Raw genomic sequence first — 24,000 nt, 5'->3', positions numbered from 1 at the left:
CAGCTAGCACTAGCCAACGTCAATGTTAGGTAGCCGCTAGCTAACGTTAACGTTAGGTAGCCTAATCTGAACCCTGCCAACGGCACAATGTTTAGGTAGCCAGCTTTGACGGTGTGCCAAATGTCATTATTTTTATCATCGGACGCACAAATGTGCTGTACATAAACGTAACTCAACCGACTTTCACTCAATCACAGTTTATCTGGATGATGACATGCTGGAACGCTACCAAGTCGTGACTTAGGGGCTAAAAATTGTGTCTGGAACGCAGCATAAAGCTGCTGGTTTCTGTAACAGTGTCTCTGCTGCATCACTGTATCGATGTTGAAATACTGTTACATTTGGACAGTAGCACTGCTGAACCTAATTCTCTATGGAAGTCATTAATCTGAATGCTAAAGATCTAGCCAGCTGGTTAAAGTAGCCTAAGGATAAAGCCTGACAGCCGGCGCGTGACGTCAGGCATTGTCCCTCACTTTTCCCTCTCTGTGTCTTGTCGTTCTCAAACTCTGTTCGCTTCGGGAAACGACAACTGACTTCGAGCTAGCGAGCTACACGCTGAAAATGTCAAGGTTTGAAGAAAATGTGGACGGTGCAACAAGGCAGGCCTGCTTGGTTCTTTCGGGGAATGATTGTAAAGATTTACAAAGAATACGTTTAGGGCATTTCCTCCCTGACGGGGACGTTTTGGGACCGATTGGTGGGATTGTTGTGGACAAAGTACACACGGCGATACACTGGTAAGAGCCAATGAGGTTTAACCACGTATCCAGCTGATTTTAAATAGCTAACTGTATTGTGTGAACATTTAACTTCATTTTATATTGTATGTGGCGTTTTTTTCTTTTGCGTGGTGCAAACGTTCCACCAAAACCAATTCCTTCCTGAGACTATTTTTAGCAGAGCCATCGTCGCCGCGTCCGGAGCTTAACACCGCCCAGGACCATTGTGATTGGTTTAAAGCAATGCAAACAAAACTTAAAGTTTTTTTTTTCCCCTATCCCAGAATGTACCGGCGGTGTAGCCAGACTTTTCCCCCCACAGCGCTGTGAAGACGTCAATGCGAGACTAGTTTAAAGAGGGAAAGTGTTTAGAGATTTTGCTGCTAAAGAACCTGCTGCAGCTGGTGTTTCCTGTGCAGGAGCTCTCAGCCCTCTCCGCACCTGTAAACACTTCCTGGTGTGATGAATTTGGCCGTGGTCCGATACGATCATCAGTCACGCTCCGTTTAGCCTCTCTGTCTGTAACAAGGCTCAGTGTGTGAAGTTGTGCCAGCCAGCTGCTTCATTAGCCTACACACACACACACACACACACACACACACACACACACACACACACACACATAAACATAAACATAAACAGTTTAGCTGTTTAACAGATGCTCTTACAGTACAGTGAGTAAGCACAGCTGGCTTGTGGTGTACACAAGCCAGGAAATAAATACTTTTGTAGAAATGTTCCTTCGCCATCTTCCAGACAATCACTTACTTCCTAGCACATTTCTATATATATATTTTTTTTTATATACATCGACATTGAAATTAACAGCTGATAAATAATAACTGCAAAACAACAAAACCAGAACAAAAATACAAAACAGAATAGGGCTGAATGATTTGAGGGGAAAAAAGTCTAAGTTTAGCTAAAGTTCAGTATTCACTGTGTAACAGATAAAACATGTCATGGACCTTTTTATAACCTGAGACACCATCAGAACTGCTCTATAATCTTATGCAGGGATGAGAACATAGACATGAATTGCCAGCATTAGGTGTTTTTCTTTTAATAAGCATGGGACGTCTGTGATATGTAACATTATTCCAACATTTATCCTATGAAATGACAGTAAATATAATGGCAAAAAGCGGAAAAAATACTAAATATTGCACATTCGATTAATCGCGGTCTTCAGGATTAGCTAATTGTATGCTTTCAAATTTCGATGGCGATCGTTTGGCCCTAAAACGGAACAAAAACCAGCTGCAGAAGGGCTTCAACGTGCGACCTTCGACACGCTTTGGCACTTTCGCCTCAGTCAGTTGAGTGAATCCTCTTCTTTTATTGTGTAATTGTATTTCCGTTGCGAAAACCAGTTGTGCTTTCACATAAAATGTTTACAATTGTGCATGGTTCCCTCTAACCTGCCGCACTATTAAACGTATCAGTGTTTGCATCAAACATTGACCCCAATGCGTCTACATTAATGTACTTTTATTTCACATGAACACACAATACAGTGCAGCTCTACAGACTCTACAGTCAGTAAGTTTGGAGTGACGGCTCATTCAGATATCTTGAGGTCGGAGGTCAAGGGACCTGTTTTAAAATAGCCACGCCAGTTTTTCCCTCGCCAAAATGCAGCCTAACTTTGGAGCGTTATTTAACGGCCCTTCCCGACAAGCTAGGACATGGCTGGCGCCAATGGATTCCCTAGGTCTTCTAGTTTTAATATGATACAGGCAGAGCCCCATTCTGGATTTTATGAATCGATGTTCGATCATTCAAATGGCAAAATCGGAAAAATCGAGGTTTCAATCCCAGCCCTGTTGGTGGTATTATGCAATGGGTTCGTGTGCGAGGGAAGTGCTAGAAAAAGAACTCGCAGTTCAGGGGGCCCACAGGATTATTTTTATTTATTTATTTATTTTTTTTGCTGTTGTACTGTGTCTGCTTTTAGAATTTGGAACAATGAGATGTTTCTACTGAAGTGGACATTAAACATTCATGAGTTTTATGTAAACTACAACAGCCTCAAACACTTCAGAGGACAAAGGCGTGGATAATACGTGCACACATCTGTACTGCATTTAAAGTGAGGACATGATGATGTAACCTCAGCAGCCAGACAACTCCATGCCTACACTTAACCCTTACTCTAACTTTGGTCTAAACCGAAGTCTAACCATGACCTTCAACTCAATTTTGATGTGCATTTATAATAATCTGTGTGAACATAACAGATTATTTTTTCCCCAATAGTACTGATACTACAGTGTGCATGTGTGGCGTGATGGTACGCACGCACAGAGTGTGTGTGTGTGTGTGTGTGTGTGTGTGTGTGTGTGTGTGTGAGACACCAGAGCAAGATGGAGCCATTTTTATGTGCGTTTATAATAATCTGAACATATATGATACTACAGTGTGCATGTGTGGCCTGATGGTAAGCACGCACAGACTGTGTGCGTGTGAACGTGATTGAGAGAATGGGATTAGGAGAAGTTTACAAAACTGTAATAATATCTGTATTTTCAGCTGTGTGTTTATACTGTGTGTGTGTGTGTGTGTGTGTGTGTGTGTGTGTGTGTAAAAATGTGAAATTTCATTATTTATTTTTTTACCCCTTTTATTGAATTTTCGAAAACATTTTGGTCTTCTCTTTACCCAGGAGCGTTTCTTTTTGAACAGGTGCTGAATTGATTATGATTTCCAAGTGTAGCCACTATACTTAAAAACAAAAGAAAAAATACTCAGTCCAGTTTAGTTGGAGATTGGGGGGTGTTATGCTAGTAGGGACTAATCTAGCCTCCAGCTGCTAGCCTCAAGCAGAGATGAGTAGTGGGCTACAGAAGGTCTGGGGAATCTTATCGTTTCTAACTCCACACGCCCAGAACTTGTAGTCTTCAGAGTAGTCAAAACTACACCGACCGGCCACTAAGTTAGTTACAATTTAACAACGTAATGTTTCATTCACACATTCTTGTCCCAGCGTAGGAATGCACAGTCCTCTTGCCAGATGACTGACAACTTGTTCGGGTTATATCTAACCAGTGTCGTTAGCTAACTAGCGTTGTCCAGTGGGGGCTGCCCGGTCCCTCCAATTATTTTGCCGAGACACAGTGTTGGCAGCCCCGAACATGGACAATCTGTTTAGCTATCTCCCGGTTTCCGCTGCCGCATCGGTGGGGAGTAAAACCGATAAACAGCAGGCTCTTTGCTGCCGACGGCCCGCTGATTCAGGCACCGCTGTATGTTGTATGGTATCTGCGTTTCACAGCGCTGGCGGATCACTTCTGGTTTAAAAACCACTCCATGCGGAGTGGGGAGGGGCAGTTGGAGCATACGCTTAACCCGATCTTGCCCCGGTTAAGGTGTATACATGCAGGAATACCCCAGTTACTGAAGGGGTTATCTAGGTCTGTTAACCGGGTTATGAGCACTTTTAACCGGGGTAAGGTGTTTACATGGCCTTAACCAGAACATAATGTTTTTCTGACGTAGACTGTCACAGACTCGGAACTGTAATGAGGGTTTTTCCTGGTTTAAATTAGGCTTTGGCTTTTCCCCTAATGACATCAGGCCCATAAGACTCTCTGAGCTGCTTATTTGAAACAGTTGCTGGATGAGCTTCAGGCTCTCTGCATCATGGTTCATCTAAGGTTCTTCTATTGCCAGGAGGAAATGAAACCAAACAGCAGTTAAAGACTGATAAACCTAAAACAGAAAGAAAAGAAAAGAAAGGGGAAGTGTGGGTCAGCATGACTGAGCTTCTCAGTAAATAACCAGTGTTGCCAACTAGCTAGATTTAGCGACTTTTCAGACCACGGAGCTGCTGCCGCTCGCCTTCCGTGGTCTGTGCAGCTTCAGGTTTATGAAGGACGCGCTCTGCTGTGGGCATGCTGCAGTAGATGTGTCCCGTTTGTGCTCAGTGTATTTCTGCAGTAGGTCTAGTTTCGGTTTTCCACCTCCGATTATAGAGCAGCGTTCAGCCACTTCCCTAAACTTTGTCTCATTCAGAGACCAGAGTCTCAAACGGGGCTCTGAGTCTGTCAGGCGGTCTGAGATCTACCGTCTCGGCAGAGCAATCACGTAATGCACAGCAGACTGTGGTGCAGGTGGATTATTTTCTGAAATATTGTGATTTCATTCTTGTAATAGCCTATTATCACTCTTCAAAAATATCACGACTCGCGATCACGATCTCAGAGAGCACAGATGAGATATATTTTGAATGTGCACAAAGTTTTGAACGTGAGTAGAAATCTTGCTCAAACACATCTGAAATATTACAGTCCAGGGGTTTATTCATGTATCACTGAGGTGAATAATTGTCATATGCACATTAAAGGAGGTTAATTCCCCAACAAAAGATGCAAAAGAGGAGGGAGGATTATGTTTTATATTTGGATTGTAATCTATGTTTCTCTTGCACACAAATCTGGAAACAAAACACTGGCCTTTGGGTTGCCAGACCAGTTATGATTAGACCAAATGTTGATGCCATCTCACTTGCATGCAGGTAAAATGTACATACATTGGTACTTTATCGCTGACACAGCACTGTGGAGCTCTGGCACTGCGAGACTGGGGGGGGCGCAAAACTCAATCTTGCCTAGGGCAACCAAAGGGCTAGAGCCGGCCCTTGTTTTCATGACGGCGACTAGTGCAAATCGGCTGACTTTCTGCAGAAAAGACGCCACTATTCTCCGGCAAGCACGCAAAGATATTCATCTCTTGTGGCCGCCAAAACAGTCTCCTCTCTCTTCTGTTCGGTGACTGAGGAGCAGCCCCTCCCCTCTCTGTTCTCTCCTCATGAGCAGCAGCACTGAGCAGGCAGGTAGAAGGGGAGGGGGGACAGGGTGCGGGGCCCGGTGTAGGTAGGTGAGACAGCGGGACGCGACGGGAGAAAGACGCCGCTGAGCTGGCCTGGCCCTGGGCAAGCCAGCCTTCTTTGAGAATTCTTTATCGATCTTTCTCCCTCCCTTTTGTAGAATTTCTTATTTTTACTTCAAATAGAGGCCACCTAGTAATAATTATAATATAATGCAAATTCCTTTTAGTGAGTTTCTGATTATTTGGCTAAAGAGTTCTATTTCTTTCAAGGGGGTAAGCTTCGCTTCAGAGCTCGACCCTCCTATGGCGCCATTTTTGATGCTACAAAGCGATCTCCGACGTTAGCATCCCATTGACTGCCATTCATTTTGACGTCACTTTGACAGCGAATAACTTTACATCTGAACCGTCTAAAGACTTTTTTTGTCCATGGTTTTTTTCTAAAGAAACACGAATATAGTGTATAAAAGGCTCCATTACCTTGTACCTCACGTTATGGCTCCGTAGCAGACGTTTTTTTTAATAAAAATAGGCTAACAATTGTGTCATAACCACGCGACTTACTGTCGCATAGTAGAGGAATTACCGTATAGTACAGGAGAAGCTCGCAGGCAGTTTCGACTTACATTAGCTGTTTAAGTTTAATTACTAATGTTAACTAGCATAAAGTAGCAATAATTAGCCTGTGTCCATGTTATCTCCTTACATATACCTATGCTCTCTGTCTCTGCAAGATTGGGAATGATTGAGATTTCTCTTGGCACAGCTACCGGAAGACTTACAACTTTCTAACAGGTTGCTCACGTCACATTTACGTCGTCTCTCTCAGTTGGAGGCTGCGCAGTAACGCTCAGCGCTCACCGGAAAAGTGCTTCTAATGTCCTTCACTGGTCTCCGTCCAGAGCAACGGGAGCTGTTGGTCCGTTACATACTGTCTATGGTTTCTTTCTATCTACCTTGCTGACACATCCACTAAGCTTTATGCTAATCAATGTGTAATGATGTCACAAATATGCAAATGAGCGTATGACATCATCTAGCTACTTTTAACGACTTTTGGAGCTGGTGCTAGCTACTTTCATCGGAAAAGTGTTGGCAACACTGAAAATAACCGCCACCCGGGGAACTGAAGCTCTGTTCACACTGGCTCCGTTTTACATGTGTTGTTATTGCAGAATGTCTCCATGATTTTAATCCTGTCCTCATTAGTCACATCATTCATTTTTACTGACACCAAGCTCCTACACCAGTTTGGACTCCAGCCTGTTACCTGCTGTTAAATGGCTAGCAAAACCAATGCTTGAATTGTTACTGAACTGCTGCTTTAACTAGTATTCACTCAGCTGATACTAACCCCAAACTTATAAATGTGTAGCTGATACACTCAAACCTGCAGGGAGGCATGCACATCTCTCATACATCTCTCAATACTATAGGCAGCAAATAAGTATATTAAAGTTTAAAAAGACTGGTATGTATAGTGGGCTGTGACAAAATGACAAAAAAATGTATCGCAGTATTTTTTAAGATTCTGACGGTTTTACGGTATATTACGGTATTTTTTCTTTTGCTTGACTGGGCCTTTGACTTATTCTACTGTCAGTACATAGAACATGTAAGAATGTCATGAGCAGTCGAACCACGAATGCCGTGCAACCTGTAACCTGTAACGTAGCTCAAACACGGCGCTCGTGATTCAACTGCTCATGACTGTTTTCTAAGATGGCGGCCCGAATGTAAACACGAACGCAACTGTCTTTCATAATCTATCTTTTTTTAATAAACTGTCTGTACACAAAGTTCTCAACGCTTCGGTTTGCATGTAGGGACCCTCATTATGCTACCGTTTAAGTGTGGTGCTATTTTGAGCCTTGTTAGTGGTATAAAATGGCGATTTACCAAGTGCCCCGAAAGCTAGCGTTAGCAGCTAATCACCGGTTTGCGGTAGCTTGTTTGAAGCTAGCGATGCATTCGATTAGCATGCAAACATGTCCCAGAGAACTTTAGACTCGGTACAAATATGTTATTAACCCCTAGGTTCATTTTGCACCGGAATTGTCCTTTTAAAGGGAGCCTTTGGCCGCCAGATAAATGTGTTGCATCTCTCTCTCTCTCTCTCTCTCTCTCTCTCTCTCTCTCTCTGCCCCATTTCCTGTCGTCTGTCTGTAATAAAACCATGAAGTTATATTTACAGCGAGCTTATCTGTAAAGTATTTTGCCCTTTGAGTCTGTTCTTCGTGTGCATGTGCTTTCCCATGGTGTCCCTCCCTTATTTTCTCCCAGCAGTGTAAACAGCGCTTTAAGGTTTAGTTTTTCAAATTTAACTCAACCTCTCTCTCTCTCTCTCTCTCTCTCTCTCTCTCTCTCCCTCCCTCCCTCTTTCTCTCCCTCGTCTCTCTCTCTTTCTCTCTCCCTCTCTCTCTCTCCCTTTCTCTCTCTCTCTTTCTCTCTCTCTTTCTCTCTCTCTCTCTCTCTCTTTCTCTCTCTCTTTCTCTCTCTCTCTTTTTCTCTCTCTTTCTCTCTCTCTTTCTCTCTCTCTCTTTTTCTCTCTCTTTCTCTCTCTCTCTCTCTCTCTCGTTTCTGTCACTCTACCTTTCTTGTTAGCTTGACAGCTTTGGAGTCCTTTTTGGAGTTCATTTTCCTTCTCCTCATCTTTCTCTTTTCTTTATCTCTCTACCTCACACATGGGTTGAAGTGATGCGATACATTGAAGGTGAAAGGTTTGTGTTAATATTCATCAGCATTTTACCATTTTCAGACGAAGACTACCTTGAAATGTCTGCCGTCAAGTGCAGCAGTGTTTTGTCCACTAAAATGGCAATATCAGAGTGGTTGATCAGTCTCATGTACAAGTAGATCTCGTACATTTTGTCTGGATTCTGGCCCTACATGTTTTGTCAAGCTCTGTCTCATACACACACACACACACACACACACACACACACACACACACACACACACACACACACACACACCAACATTGACTAAAATTAAGTTGGAGTTGTGAGCTGTTCCGTTCCCAAAAGGTTGTGCTGAACACGTTGCCTGAAGCAGAAAACTTACCAAATTCGTCACAAAACGCTGATTTCACACACACACACACACACACACACACACACACACACACACACACACAATGGTATCTGACTGACATCATCTGTATGTCTTGGTGTGTGCGTGTCTAAACCTGCATGCCTCTCCAGTGAAAACAGAGCTGAAGCCCACTCCCCTCCACACCCTGAACACACACAACATTCATCTCTTTCTTCGAGTCTGTACAACTTTCCTTCAGACCACGTCCTCACGAATATGGCTAAATCATGAAACATCCTTCACCTTCACCTGTCTATTGTGGCCCTGTCTGCACACAAACCTTTTCAGTAGGGCTGGGCAATGTATCGATAGTCTATCGATATATTGTGATATGAGACTAGATATCGTCCTAGATTTGGGATATCGTAATATAGTGATATGACACTGTCTTTCTTGGTTTTACAGGGTGCATTACAGCGAAGTGATGTCATTTTCTGAACTTACCAGACTGTTCTAGCTGTACTGTTATTTGCCTTTACCCACTTAGTAATTGTATCCCCGTTATTGATGATCATTTATCTAAAATCTCATTGTGTTAATATTTTGTGACTCACCAATAGTCAACCCTACTATATCATCACAATATTGATATCGAGGTATTTGGTCAAAAATATTGTGATATTTGATTTTCTTCATATCGCCCAGCTCTACTTTTCAGGCTGTTTTCTCTCTGAAAAGGCACTGTGGAATCTTCTGTCGGTTGGCAAATGGTTCAGAAGGAGTGTGACAGGCGGGATAGTTGTTTAGACAGGTATGGCTGGAGGGTGGGGACTTTTCTTCGAGAAAGATCCAGTCTGATTCTCTGTGCCCTTGTTTATATTATAGGCAGCCAGGTTCACAATCCAGATGTTGTCATGACTTTGTGTTTCTGCTGTCAGACCTCCAGCTAACCAAGGCTAACTGTCTCCGTCTTTATTTATTTAATTTTTTTTTTTTGTGATTATAACCCCGAAAACCATGACCATGAGACTGTCTTTTAAGGTTGACATTAGGGCTTCGCGATATGGAGAAAATGACCTAATATATCGACATTGCGACGATATCGTAGGGTTGACTTGGTGCTTTTTACAAAATGTTTACACAACTTGATTTTAGATAAATAATCACCAGTAATGTGGATATAACGACTAAGTGGGTAAAGGCAAACATTAGAACGGTTAGAACAGTCTGGTAAGTTCAGAAAATGACCTCACTTCACTGTATTGCAGCCTTTAAAACCAGTAAAAGGCAACACTTACGATATGACGATATCCCAAACCTAGGACGATATCGAGTCTCGTATCACGATGTCGATATAATATTGATGTATTACCCAGCCCTTGTTGACAAACTAAGTGTAAAGACCTTACTCTTCTGCAACATGAGCATGATCGTTCATTGTGGATTACACTTTAGAAAGCCATCAGAGAACCTTTGACAGATTAATACGGTTTAAATGTATCGCCATCAGTGTGACCACCACAGTCTTCCTGTGACCTGTGTGGTCTGGTTAGATAACAGATGCTCATCACTGTACTACACACACACACACACACACACACACACACACACACACACACACACACAGTCTTCACACATCCAGTTCTCTGTGAACATTTAAAGTCCCCAACAGGCTGATGAAGGGACACTTCCTCGGCTCGAAGATTCACCTCATTATCATTATTCATAAGAAGTAAAGTCATCTGAAGGGGCATTTTGTTCTCCAAAGACAGTACTTCATATTCATAAAGTGTGTTTACATGCACTCAAATAACTGTGTGTGTGTGTGTACTTTGTATAAACTCTATCCTCGTCATTGGATTACAGCTCTGTAAGCTCTGCAATCATCCACCACTTCCCTAAAACCCTATATGTGGAACCCTTTGAAGCTGAAGCAGAAGTTTTAATCAATCGTGTGTGTGTGTGTGTGTGTGTGTGTGTGTTAACACACTACACATTTTAATCATCCTTTCTGTACAGCCAGAACTTGTGACTTTTGTGCTCACACTGTACGGATGAGTTGACCGGCCGGTGCCATCAACAATCTTGACAAAAAGAGAGAAATGCAGCACCACCTTCTGCAATTCTTCTATCAACTGAAAGTAAGCTGTTCTGCAGCGAATATCCCAGCGGTCTCAGTGGCCACAACATCAAAAATACTACTCCAGTTATACCAGAACAAGCTCCCTACAGTTCACAACGGCCCTTGACTGCAGCCATGTGAATAATTGGTCTGTGGAACTGCTGAAACGGCAAGGTAGCCAAATGTCAAAAGTCCAACTGAAAAACATGTTAATGTTCAAATCAGTCTTGTTTGTGTGTGCAGAATTATACTTTAATGTCATTTAAAAAGTGTGTGGTTGAAGAAATGTGAAGTTGGGCTGTTTCAAAAACTGTGGTGCCTATCATAATGATGAGAGGAAGAAATATAGCCAGAGAGGGGAATACAGGAACAGGTAGTAAAAAAACAGAGAGAACAGGCCAAAAAAGTACAGAATAAAAAGTCCAATAAATGTTTTTTATACTATTTTAAGCATTGTGACAGTTCTGACAGTGTGTTTGCACTGGTTTATTTGAAGCTGAAACAACAGCAGCTATTATTAGTGTGACTCTGATGCTGTTCACAACTCAAAGTGAATAAAATGACTCTGCGTCCTAGAAAAATCCATCACTGCAGTCCCCTTAAACCACGCAGGCCTGCAGCTGGTTCTTGGCCCTGACCTGCAGAGTCCCACTTTCCTCTGCGATTTATTGGAACTGCTGTCAGTGCTGGAAGGTCACGTCTGTCTGAATCACATCTCACTGCCAACAGTGCTGCAGGGATGAGTCCAAAAACCCGCAAATGATTTTGCATTTTTGCACTTCTGGTTCCCTCGTCTTGAAGGTAATGGGTTTTTAAAAAGTTATTATTATTTTTTTTAATAGATTTTCACTTTTTGTCCTATGGCATAAGTTACGCCAGTAAATACGCTAGTAAATATGCCAGTAAATACGCCACGTGTGAATTTTTAAGCTTGTTTGTGTCTTAAAAAAGGGGGGTTGCTAACAAGTGACTAAATGAGAATACAAACGTCATCATGGCGAACACCCAAATCTGTTAGGAAGGTAGTGGTCATGCGACCATGGTGTGGTTTGATTTTGGCTTAATGTTAGCTTTTTACTTCCAGCGATTGGATTTACGCTTAAAAAAATGATGAAAGTGGTGTTCATTTGTGAAGATTATCTTGCTGAACAAAACATGTAGGTATCATACACTTTTGTTTGCCTCAGATCTTATTTTACGCAATAATCCAAAAGCCAATGGAAAAATCCCATTTGTTTTTTGTCGAGGCAGCCTGGGCGATGCTAACTTTTGGTTCGGCCTACAGAAGTACGTCATCCCTGCAACATTCTATTCTGAAACTTATAGCAGATACTCTTTTTAATATTTTAATCAAGTACTATTAATCAGTGGTGAAGAAGTATTCAGATTGTTTACTTCAGTTAAAGTAGCAATACCAAAGTGTAGAAAGTCCTGCATTCAAAATTTTAGGTAAGTACACAAGTATTAGCATCACAATATACACAAAGATCTAAAAGTGAAAGTACTCATTATGCAGTATGGCCCATTTCAGTATAATATATATCATATTTTTGTATATAAACTATGGTTATTGTTTTGTATGACAAAAAATGAGATATCAAAGAGGTATTTAGTTTGAAAATGTTCTTTTTTTATTATTTTAATTAATCAAATTCATTGTCAGTATTTTGTACTGATCAGATAATGATAAACTCAATAGTCAGTCACTAGATTTATCCACCAAAAACAAAGTTTCAGCTGTATAACCTGCTATTTTCTTTCATTTACTGTATTTAAATATTCATGTATTAATTCACTCTTGCATTTGTTGTTATTTGTTGTTGTCTGAAGCTCCTACCTGCTTAAACATTGTAAGCTTTTGTGGAGAAGGGGCATCATCCAAACCTAATGTGATTGCAACGTAGAAAAACTTAGCTGTTTTTGTCTTGGCTCGTTGGCCTTTTTAGTTCATAGATGAAGATATTTACAGAATAATGTCACATATTTAGAAAATCCTTCCGAGTCTAAAAGTAGGTTATATCTATATCATCATCATCATCATCATCATCATCATCATCATCATCATACTCTACAGCACGGCAGACTGGATTTTTCCGTTCCCACAAAACAGAAACTTTCCACAACATCCCAAAAAGATGTTGCCGGCTGGTTCTCATGGAAATGTGCCCCTGGTCAGACTTTTCTGTAATGAGGCTGCAGATCCACAGCTCAGATACTGGGACAGATTTAGAAAGACTGGGAGAGCACTGGCGCCAGCGATCACACTTTTATCCAGATATTGTTGATGCTCATGACAACAGCGTTTTCCCAACAGAAGCATCTCAAGCTGAGAAAATAAATTAAAGATGACAGCTATGTTTATTGTGGCAGTTTAGCATTTGCTATCAGAAACCTATCCTGGTAAATGTCAGTCACTGTTGCAGAACTTTATCATCGTAACTGTGTGTGGGTGTTTGTTCGCGTTCCATCCAAACATGTTGTTAAGTCCTAATTATTATGTGTAGCTGCCAATCATGAGATGAGTTAACTACTGATTACTGCAGACACTGGTCATTATTCAGCTATGTAACCTCGGGAGTGGGGCTGGGTTTGGTACAAGCACCTAAAGTCGGCATTGGATGTCTTGTTGGAATTGTAGTGTTGTTTACTTATTCTTTTATCATATAGTTCCTAATTTTATAGGGGTTTCACGATTTTGAAAATCGATTAAAATGAGCTTTCAGTTCAGCTGTCAAAATCAAAAGCAGGATTTGTGATTCCTTCATCTGTTCATGTGCACCTCGTTAAACTAATGGAGCATTCAATTGCACTTTGTTAAACTTTGAGAAACTCAAAGTACCCTTCTTCCATCAAGTGGCTCTTATTGTGGCATTGCAGTCACTGCTGAAAAGAATCGTTACCTCAAAATCTAAAGTCTAATCGAAATGTGGATTTGGAGAATCGTGACACCCCTACTGGATAAAATGATAATTTTGCCAACATGAGGCTATTTAATGTTGGCAAAGGTGTTGCGTGGCTGCTTTGTTTAACATGTGTGACGGAAGGCTACGTTTGCTTAAACAAAAAAGATGTCTTTAGAGAAACCTGCTCATATTTCTCAAAGCAAAAATGATGGTATCAAAACATTTTAAACAACAGCCAGCCCTACTGTATACTACTTGCTAATGTTAGCATGGTTGCGCAAACTGAGATGAGACTGAGACCACTGTGTTGGCTGTGATAACGATTTAAAAGTTGGACCCTAAATGGGTCCCTGTGTTGACCTGTGTCGCCCTATTTGTCTTTATTATCTTAAACACCAGCCACTATCATCATAATGATCACCACTACTATCATAAACTGCCAGGGGTATTGCCCAATGGACTCTTTCTATTCCCACACAATGGGAACATTCCACAACATTCCGGAATGCTGGTTCCCATTGGAAATTTTAAGGCTGAGAAGATTCCATCATGCGACCGTGGTTACAGTAGATACTAAAGATAGAATCATTCGAAATAGACTCTTTGGTTTAATAATACTGCAGAGGTGACAGCTGAGACTAGGGAGGCTGACTGATCCACATCTTCACTGGAACAGTTCAAAATCTGCATTCCAATACTGTGACACCGTTGACATCATCTTTGTTGTGTTCATTACCAGATCTGAATGTAGTGCTTTAATTTGATGGTGTGCTCAGTTTCCATCAGCACATCGAATTCAATCTTTCATATTCCCCCCCCCAGCACTGACAATGACTCACAGAATCAGGATTATTGTTACTCTGCGTGTTTAGGAAACAAGAGCATGAGTTTTTCAGTTGATTGATGAAACGATCAGTGCAATGGTGACTTGCCACATTGTTCGAATTAAAAGTAAACCCTTGATGGCAATGTCAGAGCAAAATGGTGTCTCCAGAAAGAAGCCCTCACTCTCCAGAGGGACACAAACCAGTTGTTTACATGATGATGCTTCAGACGGCTGATCGCCAATCTGTGAGGGTGACTAGTTAGGAGGGATCCCTCTAAAGCTCTGTGATCACGTCTTCCCACTAGTTGTACCTCACGCAGGCTTGTCACAGTGATGGTACCACTGGTGGCGTAGAGCGCACGAGCCTAAACTGCCATGTGCTGATGGGATCACTGCCAGTCGAGTCATGACACCACTGTAGTCTCTGACGTTTCATAATGTGAATTTAGTGAAATGTTACACTAATTCAATTCTAATTTAAATGGTTCTGTTTAGAACCACATGTGTTGTCATGCTGTCCTTCACACATCCCAGGGAATGGTGCACAGCTTCTTGCCTGGTGGTAACAAAGTAACGCCATTCTTGTTTTGATTATTGAAAGAAAAAACATACAAAAAATGAAGAAAAAAATGTTTTGTGGAGGTTGTTTGCTGAATGAGTTTACAGTATATGATAAATGTGTGTGTGGTGTTAGTGCGTGTTTGCATACATGCTGAAGAGGTGTGTGTGTGTGTGTGTGTGTGTGTGTGTCTCTCGCTCGCTCTGCTGGTGTTATGTAACTGCTGTGATGTCACTGAGCTCAGCTTCTTGGCCTGCTTTCACTGCTGTTGTCTAAATCCACAAGGTCGACACAGCGACACATCCAGGCTCATAATCTGACCTTCGACAGACAGACACACACACACAAACACGCGCGCACACACACACGCACACACAGCCTCAGCTTTGGTGTCACAAATGTTTGGTACAGCTTGGAAACAAAGAAAGATTTTCTTTTTAATCACATGAAGAAATAAATTGCATAGAAATACTGCTCTGTAATTATTTTGAACATTACACCGCATCATGTGTTCAATAGGTAACAGTCCCTGACAGAGAGGTTTGTGTGTGTGTTAATGTTAAAGAAGCTTTTGGTGACCCCTGTCATGAGAGAGGTTCTGAACGAGGAATGGTTCTGTTAATGCTCTGCTTAATTTTGTGTGTATGCTGTTTTTGTACTCAAATGTGTCTGGTGCCGCAGTCGTTTAATCTTGCGATTATTTCCTGGATGAATGGATTAGCTGTTTGGTCTCTAAAATGTCAGAACATGGTGAAAAATGTCTCAAATGTCTTGTTTTGTCCACAATTCAAAGATATTCCGTTTACTGTCACAGGAGTGAAGAAACTAGAACATATATTCACATTTAACAAGAGAGGTTTTCTCAAACCGAAGGAATCGATTGCCAAAATAGTAATTTAATAGTTGACAACTAATCGACTCATCGATCCATTTTTGCAGCTTCACATGTGTCCTCTGGCATCCTAATTCATGATATTCTGAAATGAGAGCGATGCTCTCCATTAATCCTGTTGTCTGCATGTCTCTTTCTATCTCTGTAGGACTCGTAACCTCTCCGGCTCTCCCAGACCTCGACACACCAAGAAGATCCACTTCATCAAAAACATGAAACAGTACGACACGAGAGGCAGCAGGTAGGACACATTCATCTGTAGTTACAGGTTTACAGACAACACACATCAGTTTGATATTTAAGGAGTAAGAACAGTAATATATACTTCATCAAAATGGTTTTAAAGTCCAATCCTGTGACGGTAACCAAGTGGTGGATTTTATCACTTGTTTAATATATATATTTTTTATGTTACATGTACTTTATCATGTTTGTGAGTGCAAGACAAATTTCCCCTTTTGTCTTGTCGGGTAGGTGTCAGAACACACCAACCCGACGGCCAACCGTTGACAGAAAAGGCAGTCGGACTGATCATTCGGCTCCCGTCGGTCCAAAAAGTGTTGTCTTCTCCTGGTTTTAATGGCCGCATTACAGTAAAGTGATGTCATTTTACCACACTTACTAGCTGTTCTATTATTTGCATTTACTCACTCAGTCATTGTATCCACATTACTGATGATTATTTATCAAAACTCTCATTGTGTTAATATTTTGTGAAAGCACCAATAGTCAACCAGACAGTATCGCTGCAATGTCGACATTGATGTATTTGGTCAAACATATCGTGGTATTTGGTTTTCTCCATATCGCCCAGCTCTACGCTCAAGGTACAAAGTTAGCACCATTCGCCAGCTACATGCTGGTGGGCTTAGGCTTTGTAAACTGTCTTCTTAATGAACTAAGTAAAAAAAAAAAAGAGACCGCTTTGTTAAACAATAGCAGCAAGTCTTTGTACAATTTACATGGTACAGTTGTGTTTACATGGTACAGCAGTGTGTTTAAAAAAAGTGAATAATGCTCAAAATCCTTAGAATAGCTTTTAATTCCATAATATCAATGCATTGGGAACACTGCACATCCAATTCCAAATCAAAACATGACACATTGATCAAGTTTGTGTTATACCTTTACAGAAAGTGAAGAAAAAGGAATATCAGGCATTTTTCTTTACAAACTCAAACATTTACTGTATGAACTGAAAAATGTCTCAAGGGTTTGCTTTACTTTGAATCACTGCACTAATATTTAGTTGCATAACCATTATTTCTGACAACTGCTTCACATCTGTGTTGCATGGAGTCGACCAACTTCTGGCACCTGTGAACAGGTATTCCAGCCCAGGATGATTGAACTACATTCTACAATTCCTCTGCATTACTGGGGTTTTGCCTCAGGAACAGCATTTTTGATGTCACCCCACAAGTTTTCTATGGGATTGAGGTCTGGGGATTGGGCTGGCCACTCCATAACATCAATCTGGAACCAAGACTTTGCTCGCTTACTGGTGTGTTTTGGCTCATTGTCTTGTTGAAAGACCCATTTCAAAGGTATTTCCTCTCCAGCATAAGGCAACATGACCTCTTCAAGTATTTGGATGTGTTGAAACTGATCCATTATCTCTGGTATGCGATAAATAGACCCAACCACAGTATGAGAAACATCCCCATAACATGATTTTTGCACCGCCATGCTTTACTGTCTTCACAGTGTACTGTGGCTTGAATTCAGTGCATGGAGGTCGTCGGACAAACTGTCTGCGGCCCCTAGACCCAAAAAGAACAATTTTGCTCTCATCAGTCCACAGAATGTTGCACCATTTCTCCTTTGAACAGGCAATGTGTCCTTGGGCACATTTCAACCTATACAGTACATGTCTTTTTTCCAGCAGTGGGACTTTGCGGGGGCTTCTAGCTGATAGCTTTGCTTCACATAGCCTTCTTCTGATCGTAACAGTACTCACAGGTAACTTTAAGTCTTCTCTGATTTTCCTGGAGCTGATCATTGGTTGAGCCTTTGCCATTTTGGCTATTCTTCCATCCATTAGAATGATAGTTGAGCGTTTTTTCCCCACGTCGTTCAGGCTTTGGATGTCATTTCAAGGCATTTGAAATCATTTTGGCTGAGCAGCCTATAATTATCTGCACTTCTTTATATGTTTTCCCCTCTTCAATCAACTTCTTAATCAAAGTCTGCTGTTCCTCAGAGCAATGTCTGGAACGACCCATTTCGCTAAGTATGTCAGTGTGAAATGCACTATAACCAGCATGCACAACATTTGCTTCCTTCCTTCCTTAAATATGGGCCATAATTGACACCTGTTTCTTCACAGAATCAATCACCTCACTAACTGAACACAACACTGCTATTATTTTGAACATGCCCCTTTCAATTACAGATTCAATTACACAGAATGAGCAGCATGCATGTCATGACTGTTGGGTCTGTTGGTTTTCTATGACTCTACAACACTTACTAGTAAATGATTTGCCATGTAGAAATATCACTTCTACCAAAAAAAATTTGATTTATGAGGTTAGTGATGTTGGACTGCTATTATTTTGAACACAACTGCACCTGTTCACCATTTTAAGGTTAATAAATGCAACATCTTTCCAATAGTCAATGAGTAATCGTGTTAACTAATCGGGATTTCAATATTGACCAAAATAATCATGATTACGATGTTTTCCATAATCAGGCAGCCTTAATCCAACCAGAGAAAAACAACCTAAAATGTTTTACATTAGGACCACAAACTGTATTCCCTGACCTGGGATATTATCTTCTTTTTACTGTCATTTAATGTAATTGTTTTGAATTTTCTTAAAAGTCATAGGGGTCATAACTCAGAGTTTTGCATTATGGCTCAGTCTGTTTAACCATGAACCTCTACACACTTGGCTTACAGTGTGGAGCCTTTACTCTAGCGGAGGAGGACAGCACAGTGTGGACAGCTCTTCCTCTATTGTATTCTATTCTTGTCCTTCCTCGCATGGTGTACAAATCAGACCTGTGGTTCAGAGGAACAAAAGCATACTCTGATCAGATAATAATAGACTGAGGGCTGATTGTTTTAAAATGGATCCAGCTAAGAGCTGTTGTTTGTCCTTCAGCCAATTTACCAAGTCACCACAGAGACGAGACCGCAGCTTCCAGAGATTCCTAGTTTGTTCATAGTGTCGAATCACGACAGTAGGTTCAGACCACCCTCTATAATTTACAAAAACCCAACCCCCCCAAGAGCAAGCATTTGTGGCAAGGAAAACGTCCTTTAACAGGCAGAAACCTCGGACAGACCCTGACTCTTGGGGTACGGCCATCTGCCGCTGCCGGTTGGGACACAGAAACACTGATACAGATATACAGAAATACAGGGGGCCAGATGTACGTACATTTGCGAATGTAGCGTTATCAGCGCCATGGCCAATCCGCAGAAGGCGCACGCTGTGATACTGATTTACCAAACCTGTAGTTCATCGGTTAATCTGCGCCTTTCTCCGCCCACTATACCGTAAATACCGTATGCGCTGTAGCAAAGCGTTAAGTACTTATGCTATGAAATTGCTGAGTGCAGACTGCTGATGCTATGACTGTTTTGAAATGATCCCGATGCCAATATTTGTAATGTAGCGAGGAGTTTAACAACTGCTGGAATGGAATGTGAATGCTGAGTCGGAGATTCAATGTCATCTTTGGTTTCTTCCAGTAACTGTAATATTGCGTGGCTGCTTAATCTGTACCGCCTAATGATTTTGTGTTCACTCAACTGAAAAAGTGTCATCCTTGTGGCAAAAATCTTTTCAGATTCAAATTCAAAGAGCTATTGAGCTGAGAAGTACCAAACTGTCCCTCCTGGGTAACGTCCGGGCTTAAAATCGAAGTATAAAAATGTGACAAAAATGTCAAAAGTAATAATAACGGCATTAATTATCTACTTTGGCATAATTGTGTCGATGTTTGCAGTGATACCTACAAATATAGTAACAATCCTACCCTTATTTAAAATGTTACTCAAGAAATACTTTTGGATTTCCCTAATGTCCTTCCTGGGTAACAGACCTTAAAATCCACAAATTACCCATAATGCAATTGCACAGTCATGAAATATGATATTACATCATAAAGAAGATTTTGGAGGACCCCCAAAACATCTGGAGAGTTTAGTAATTCTCTCTTAAAGAAGTTTTTATTTAGCTTTTTCCAAGTCCAATGGCCAAAAATCATGCGTCTTTCTGGATAACGCTACTAAAACAGTTTTGATATTTAAAAAAGGCCTATGTCATGTGAAATATGGCATTAACGTTTTAAAGGCTAAGCTATATTTTAGCTGAGTGTGCCATGTTTGACAGAGTTTTGGTGGGAAAATCATGTTTTTGTCCTTCCTGGATAACAAAGATCTTCTGTTACCCAGGACATGTCCTCTGTTATCCAGATTGGACATGTTAATGAAACTAGTTTTTTTTTATAGTATTTATCACTTTTCAAGCATTGTGTTGATAATGTTAGATTATATTAATAAAATAATATATATTTTTTTTAATCTTTTATGGCATTTTTGCATTATGTCATTCCTGGCTAACAGGATGTCATCCTGAGTAACAATGACACAGTCAAGTAATTTAACACAGATTTTCATGGTGTATTACACAGTCATGTTTTTCTCAGTTGAGTATACAATAAAAACCTAATAACCTTTTACTGTAAAGCATTTTAAGACATCTTTCATCATTTTTCTGTTTTTGGCATGGAATATTGTGTGACCAAAATCAAACGATGAGCCCATTTAATTATAAACACCCAAATATATCCTATTAATTGTGTTAAAAATGTAGTTTTTTTTTAACCGTGCGTGTTTGGTTATCTGTAACTATGGATATGCCTAAACATTTATATGCTAAAAAGGTAGATATTTAAATATTTTTTAAATCCATTCCCGTTACCCAGGAAGGAGATTTTTCATGGAATAAATCACATGATTGATAAAAAAAAAAAAAAAAATGAAATTGCATTTCTAAATTAAATTCCTGTTGTTGAGATGTATATAGAACACTCTAATAAAAATAGAAAGTCTTTCATTTATTTTCACATTTTAAATCCTTATTCGTCTTTGAACCTAGTACATCTGGCCCAGAGACACTTACACAGGAATACAGAACAATGATTCATAATAATCATAGCAGTTGGTATGATGAACCGTGGCAATTATAGTACCAATAAAGATAATTAGGGTTGGGTACCGACAAACGGTGCTAATACGACACCGGTGCCTTAACAACCGGTATCTACCGGACTGAATAGTAACGTGGATTTCGGTGCCTCATTTCGGGGCTACTGAAATGCCAGCGCTGCCCTCTGATGCTTCGAAACGGACGTTGGAGGCAAGCGAAACATCGCTGCATGTGACGCTAGTTAACATAATACACTTGGCAGCAGGTAGCGTTAGTCTACCGTTAGCTAGCAGCGGGATTAAACACGGTTAAAATGCTGACAGCTAACGCTAAACGGTGTGACTGTATTTCACTGTAGAGGATTCCAACATAGAGACGTAGTCCGCCGCTGCCATTGTCGGAAAAACAACACAGACGGTTCAATTGAAACTCACCTCGCCAGCCTCGTGGTGCATTCAAAGTTATTTTAAAATACCCTTTTTCTATTTAGTAAAATAATTTATTGTTATAAGTTATTGTTGATAGGAAAATGATTACAAGTCAATGTAAAATGAGTTGATTGTTGTCTGTATATCCTTTAAATATAGCTAATGTGGCAAAACCTTTAATGGTGCACCTAAATGTAGATAAGTTAAAGGGGCTGTACAGACATTCAGAACAGCATTTACAATATCAGTACATACTTTGACAGAACTAAGGGTTAAATTGTCCCATCAACACGGTTCTTAAAACGGCTCTGTCCATTCAGATACAGTTGAGACACATAAGGGCGCCAGCTAAAAGCGATCCGGTGATTTGCCGCAGGTCTGTGCAGCGGTGGGAGTGTCACTTAAATGGCCCATTTGTGTGACGTCCTGTTGTGTTCTTCAACCTCCCAACGTAGCACAGGACTTCATATTTCACAGCTACTGTTTTCCGTCCGATCGTTTATAGATCTCGACATTCCCGACCACTCTTGAAGGCAGCTTAACTTTCCGGAGAGAGAGAGAGAAAAAAGAAACCGAGAGACCGAGGAAACAGTCAGCTGTTAAACAAGCTCCTGGGCAGTTCAGTGCTTGTGTTTTCAAACTTTCTTGTGGCAGCAATAGAGGCAGTAATGTTTGCCGTTTCCTGTACGGGACTCAAAACACACTGACAACTGTGATCGAGTGCCAGTTACATGATTGGCCACCGCAGCGTGACGTGGGGTTGCGTCTCTCCAAAAGTTGAATCTGAATGAAGTTGAAAGTCTCATCTGTTCGCCGCGGGCTGTTTTTTTTAGGATTTGGGGTTGTGACCGTGCCATAAGCCTGTAAATAAAGGGAGTTAGAATTAGAATATTTCTCAAACGTCTTAGGATGTTTGACTTGTTTTCCCTTGCTTTTCTTTGTGTGTAATCAGTTGTGTGACTCAGTAGCTACAACCCCCCTGGTAGGTTCCCAGTAGGATTAGTCTGGTGTTTTTCTTTAAGGTGATCACGGAGTAATGAGCCCCCGTTGTTATGAAATATGTGGTAATAATTGGATGTGTCGAAGGACAGATTCCCCAGCGGAGTCACGTTTCCAGCAGGCCTGTTGTGATGCCTCTGCCTTTTCCACTGAAGTCCCTGGCTACTTCCTGCGCTTCACTTTCCCATGCATGGGGAAAAAGCTGTGTGTTTGTGTGTGTTTGTGTGTGTTTGTGTGTGTGTGTGTGTGTGTGTGTGTGTGTGTGTGTCCAACCCATCATCTGTCTCATGGGATGGATAGGGGAGGAGCACCGGGGGCAGAAGAGGACAGTCAGTTTTTCACAGTATACACAGTTCTAGAGACGTGTCCAAATTTGTATTCACAGGAAAATGTCCGTACCGATTACTACACATTCAGCTCGTTTGAGAACTAAACTTTAAACCCCAGCGCTACTGGGGTCAATTACAGCCACAAAACGAGATTGTCTCTATTTACTCTTGGATTAAAGTGTAATGAAATGTCTTGATTTGATTCATTCATCCCGATATCAGCTGGCGAAATAACCATATCGCGAAACACACTCAGAGATATTTTGTGTTAGTTGAAAGAAAATATCAGTGGAAAACTGCACTTTAAAATGTAACCGTCATTCTTTAATAAAAAAGTTTATCGCAAGTAATATCGTTATCGCAATATTCAACAACATTATTGCATGTCACATATTGTCCTCGTGTCGTGCAGCCCTTGATTCACTACTATCTTCTTTTTTTTTTTTTTTATAACTTTATCCCAGCGTGATGTAAACAAACTACAGTAAGCTGCATGTTTGAATCTTGTCAAAGGTCAGATACTATCATTCAGTCTGATGTCAGGGATTGGTGGGAACTGAGATAAGGTAAGTGACTACTAAAGCACAGTGCGTGCGTGCAGTATATAAGAGAAAATGATTCATCACAAAACGTGATCCACTCAAAGATGAGTGTGTTTATGTTTTGACACACTGCGAATCATCTCCCAGTCTCTTTGGTGCCTGAGCCAAATATACTGACTGTTTACATTTTCTTCTGAGAGACAAACCAGGCGAGCGCCGTGCAGTGTCTGCTGCGCAGGGGTTTATACTCCAGACAGAGGAGCCGTCATAAAGAAAATACACGTATATCCCATACTCTGTTACATTGAAACCCCATTACAGTATACCACGTCGTCGTTGAGCGATCTCTGCTAAAGGTCCAGGTCGATATGAAAACTTTTAACAGAACATATAATGCAGGCAACGATGCTTATTTATTCTTTATTTAAATGGTCGGCAATTGACTGACACTGAACGTGTTTGTTTAGTTATTTATTTTATGCATTTTCTCTGTGGTCATTTCTAGCATTGGTTAACGATGTAATACATTGTATATGTATAATATGAAATATTCTTTAATAACGTTATGTTGGTTCAAGAAAGCAGCTTTCTGAGTGCTTTTGCAAAGTCATATTGGTGCAAAATTGGTACACAGTCCACATTTCATT

General features: G+C 40.9%; 1 protein-coding gene across 1 annotated transcript in view; it reads left to right on the top strand.

Moving 5' to 3' along the window:
• cables2b (Cdk5 and Abl enzyme substrate 2b) overlaps nt 1-24,000 on the top strand; it is a 45,132-nt gene that overhangs the window by 5,755 nt on the left and 15,377 nt on the right. The window contains exon 2 of the mRNA XM_078255902.1: nt 16,036-16,128. Coding sequence (XP_078112028.1) covers nt 16,036-16,128 — 93 coding nt within the window. The remainder of the gene's footprint in view (nt 1-16,035; nt 16,129-24,000) is intronic.

This window comes from Sander vitreus, chromosome 7 (assembly GCF_031162955.1).
Source record: "Sander vitreus isolate 19-12246 chromosome 7, sanVit1, whole genome shotgun sequence".
Taxonomy (NCBI): Eukaryota; Metazoa; Chordata; class Actinopteri; order Perciformes; family Percidae; genus Sander; species Sander vitreus.
The sequence above is the reverse complement of the archived record's forward strand: the minus strand, read 5'-3'. Positions and strand labels throughout refer to the sequence as shown.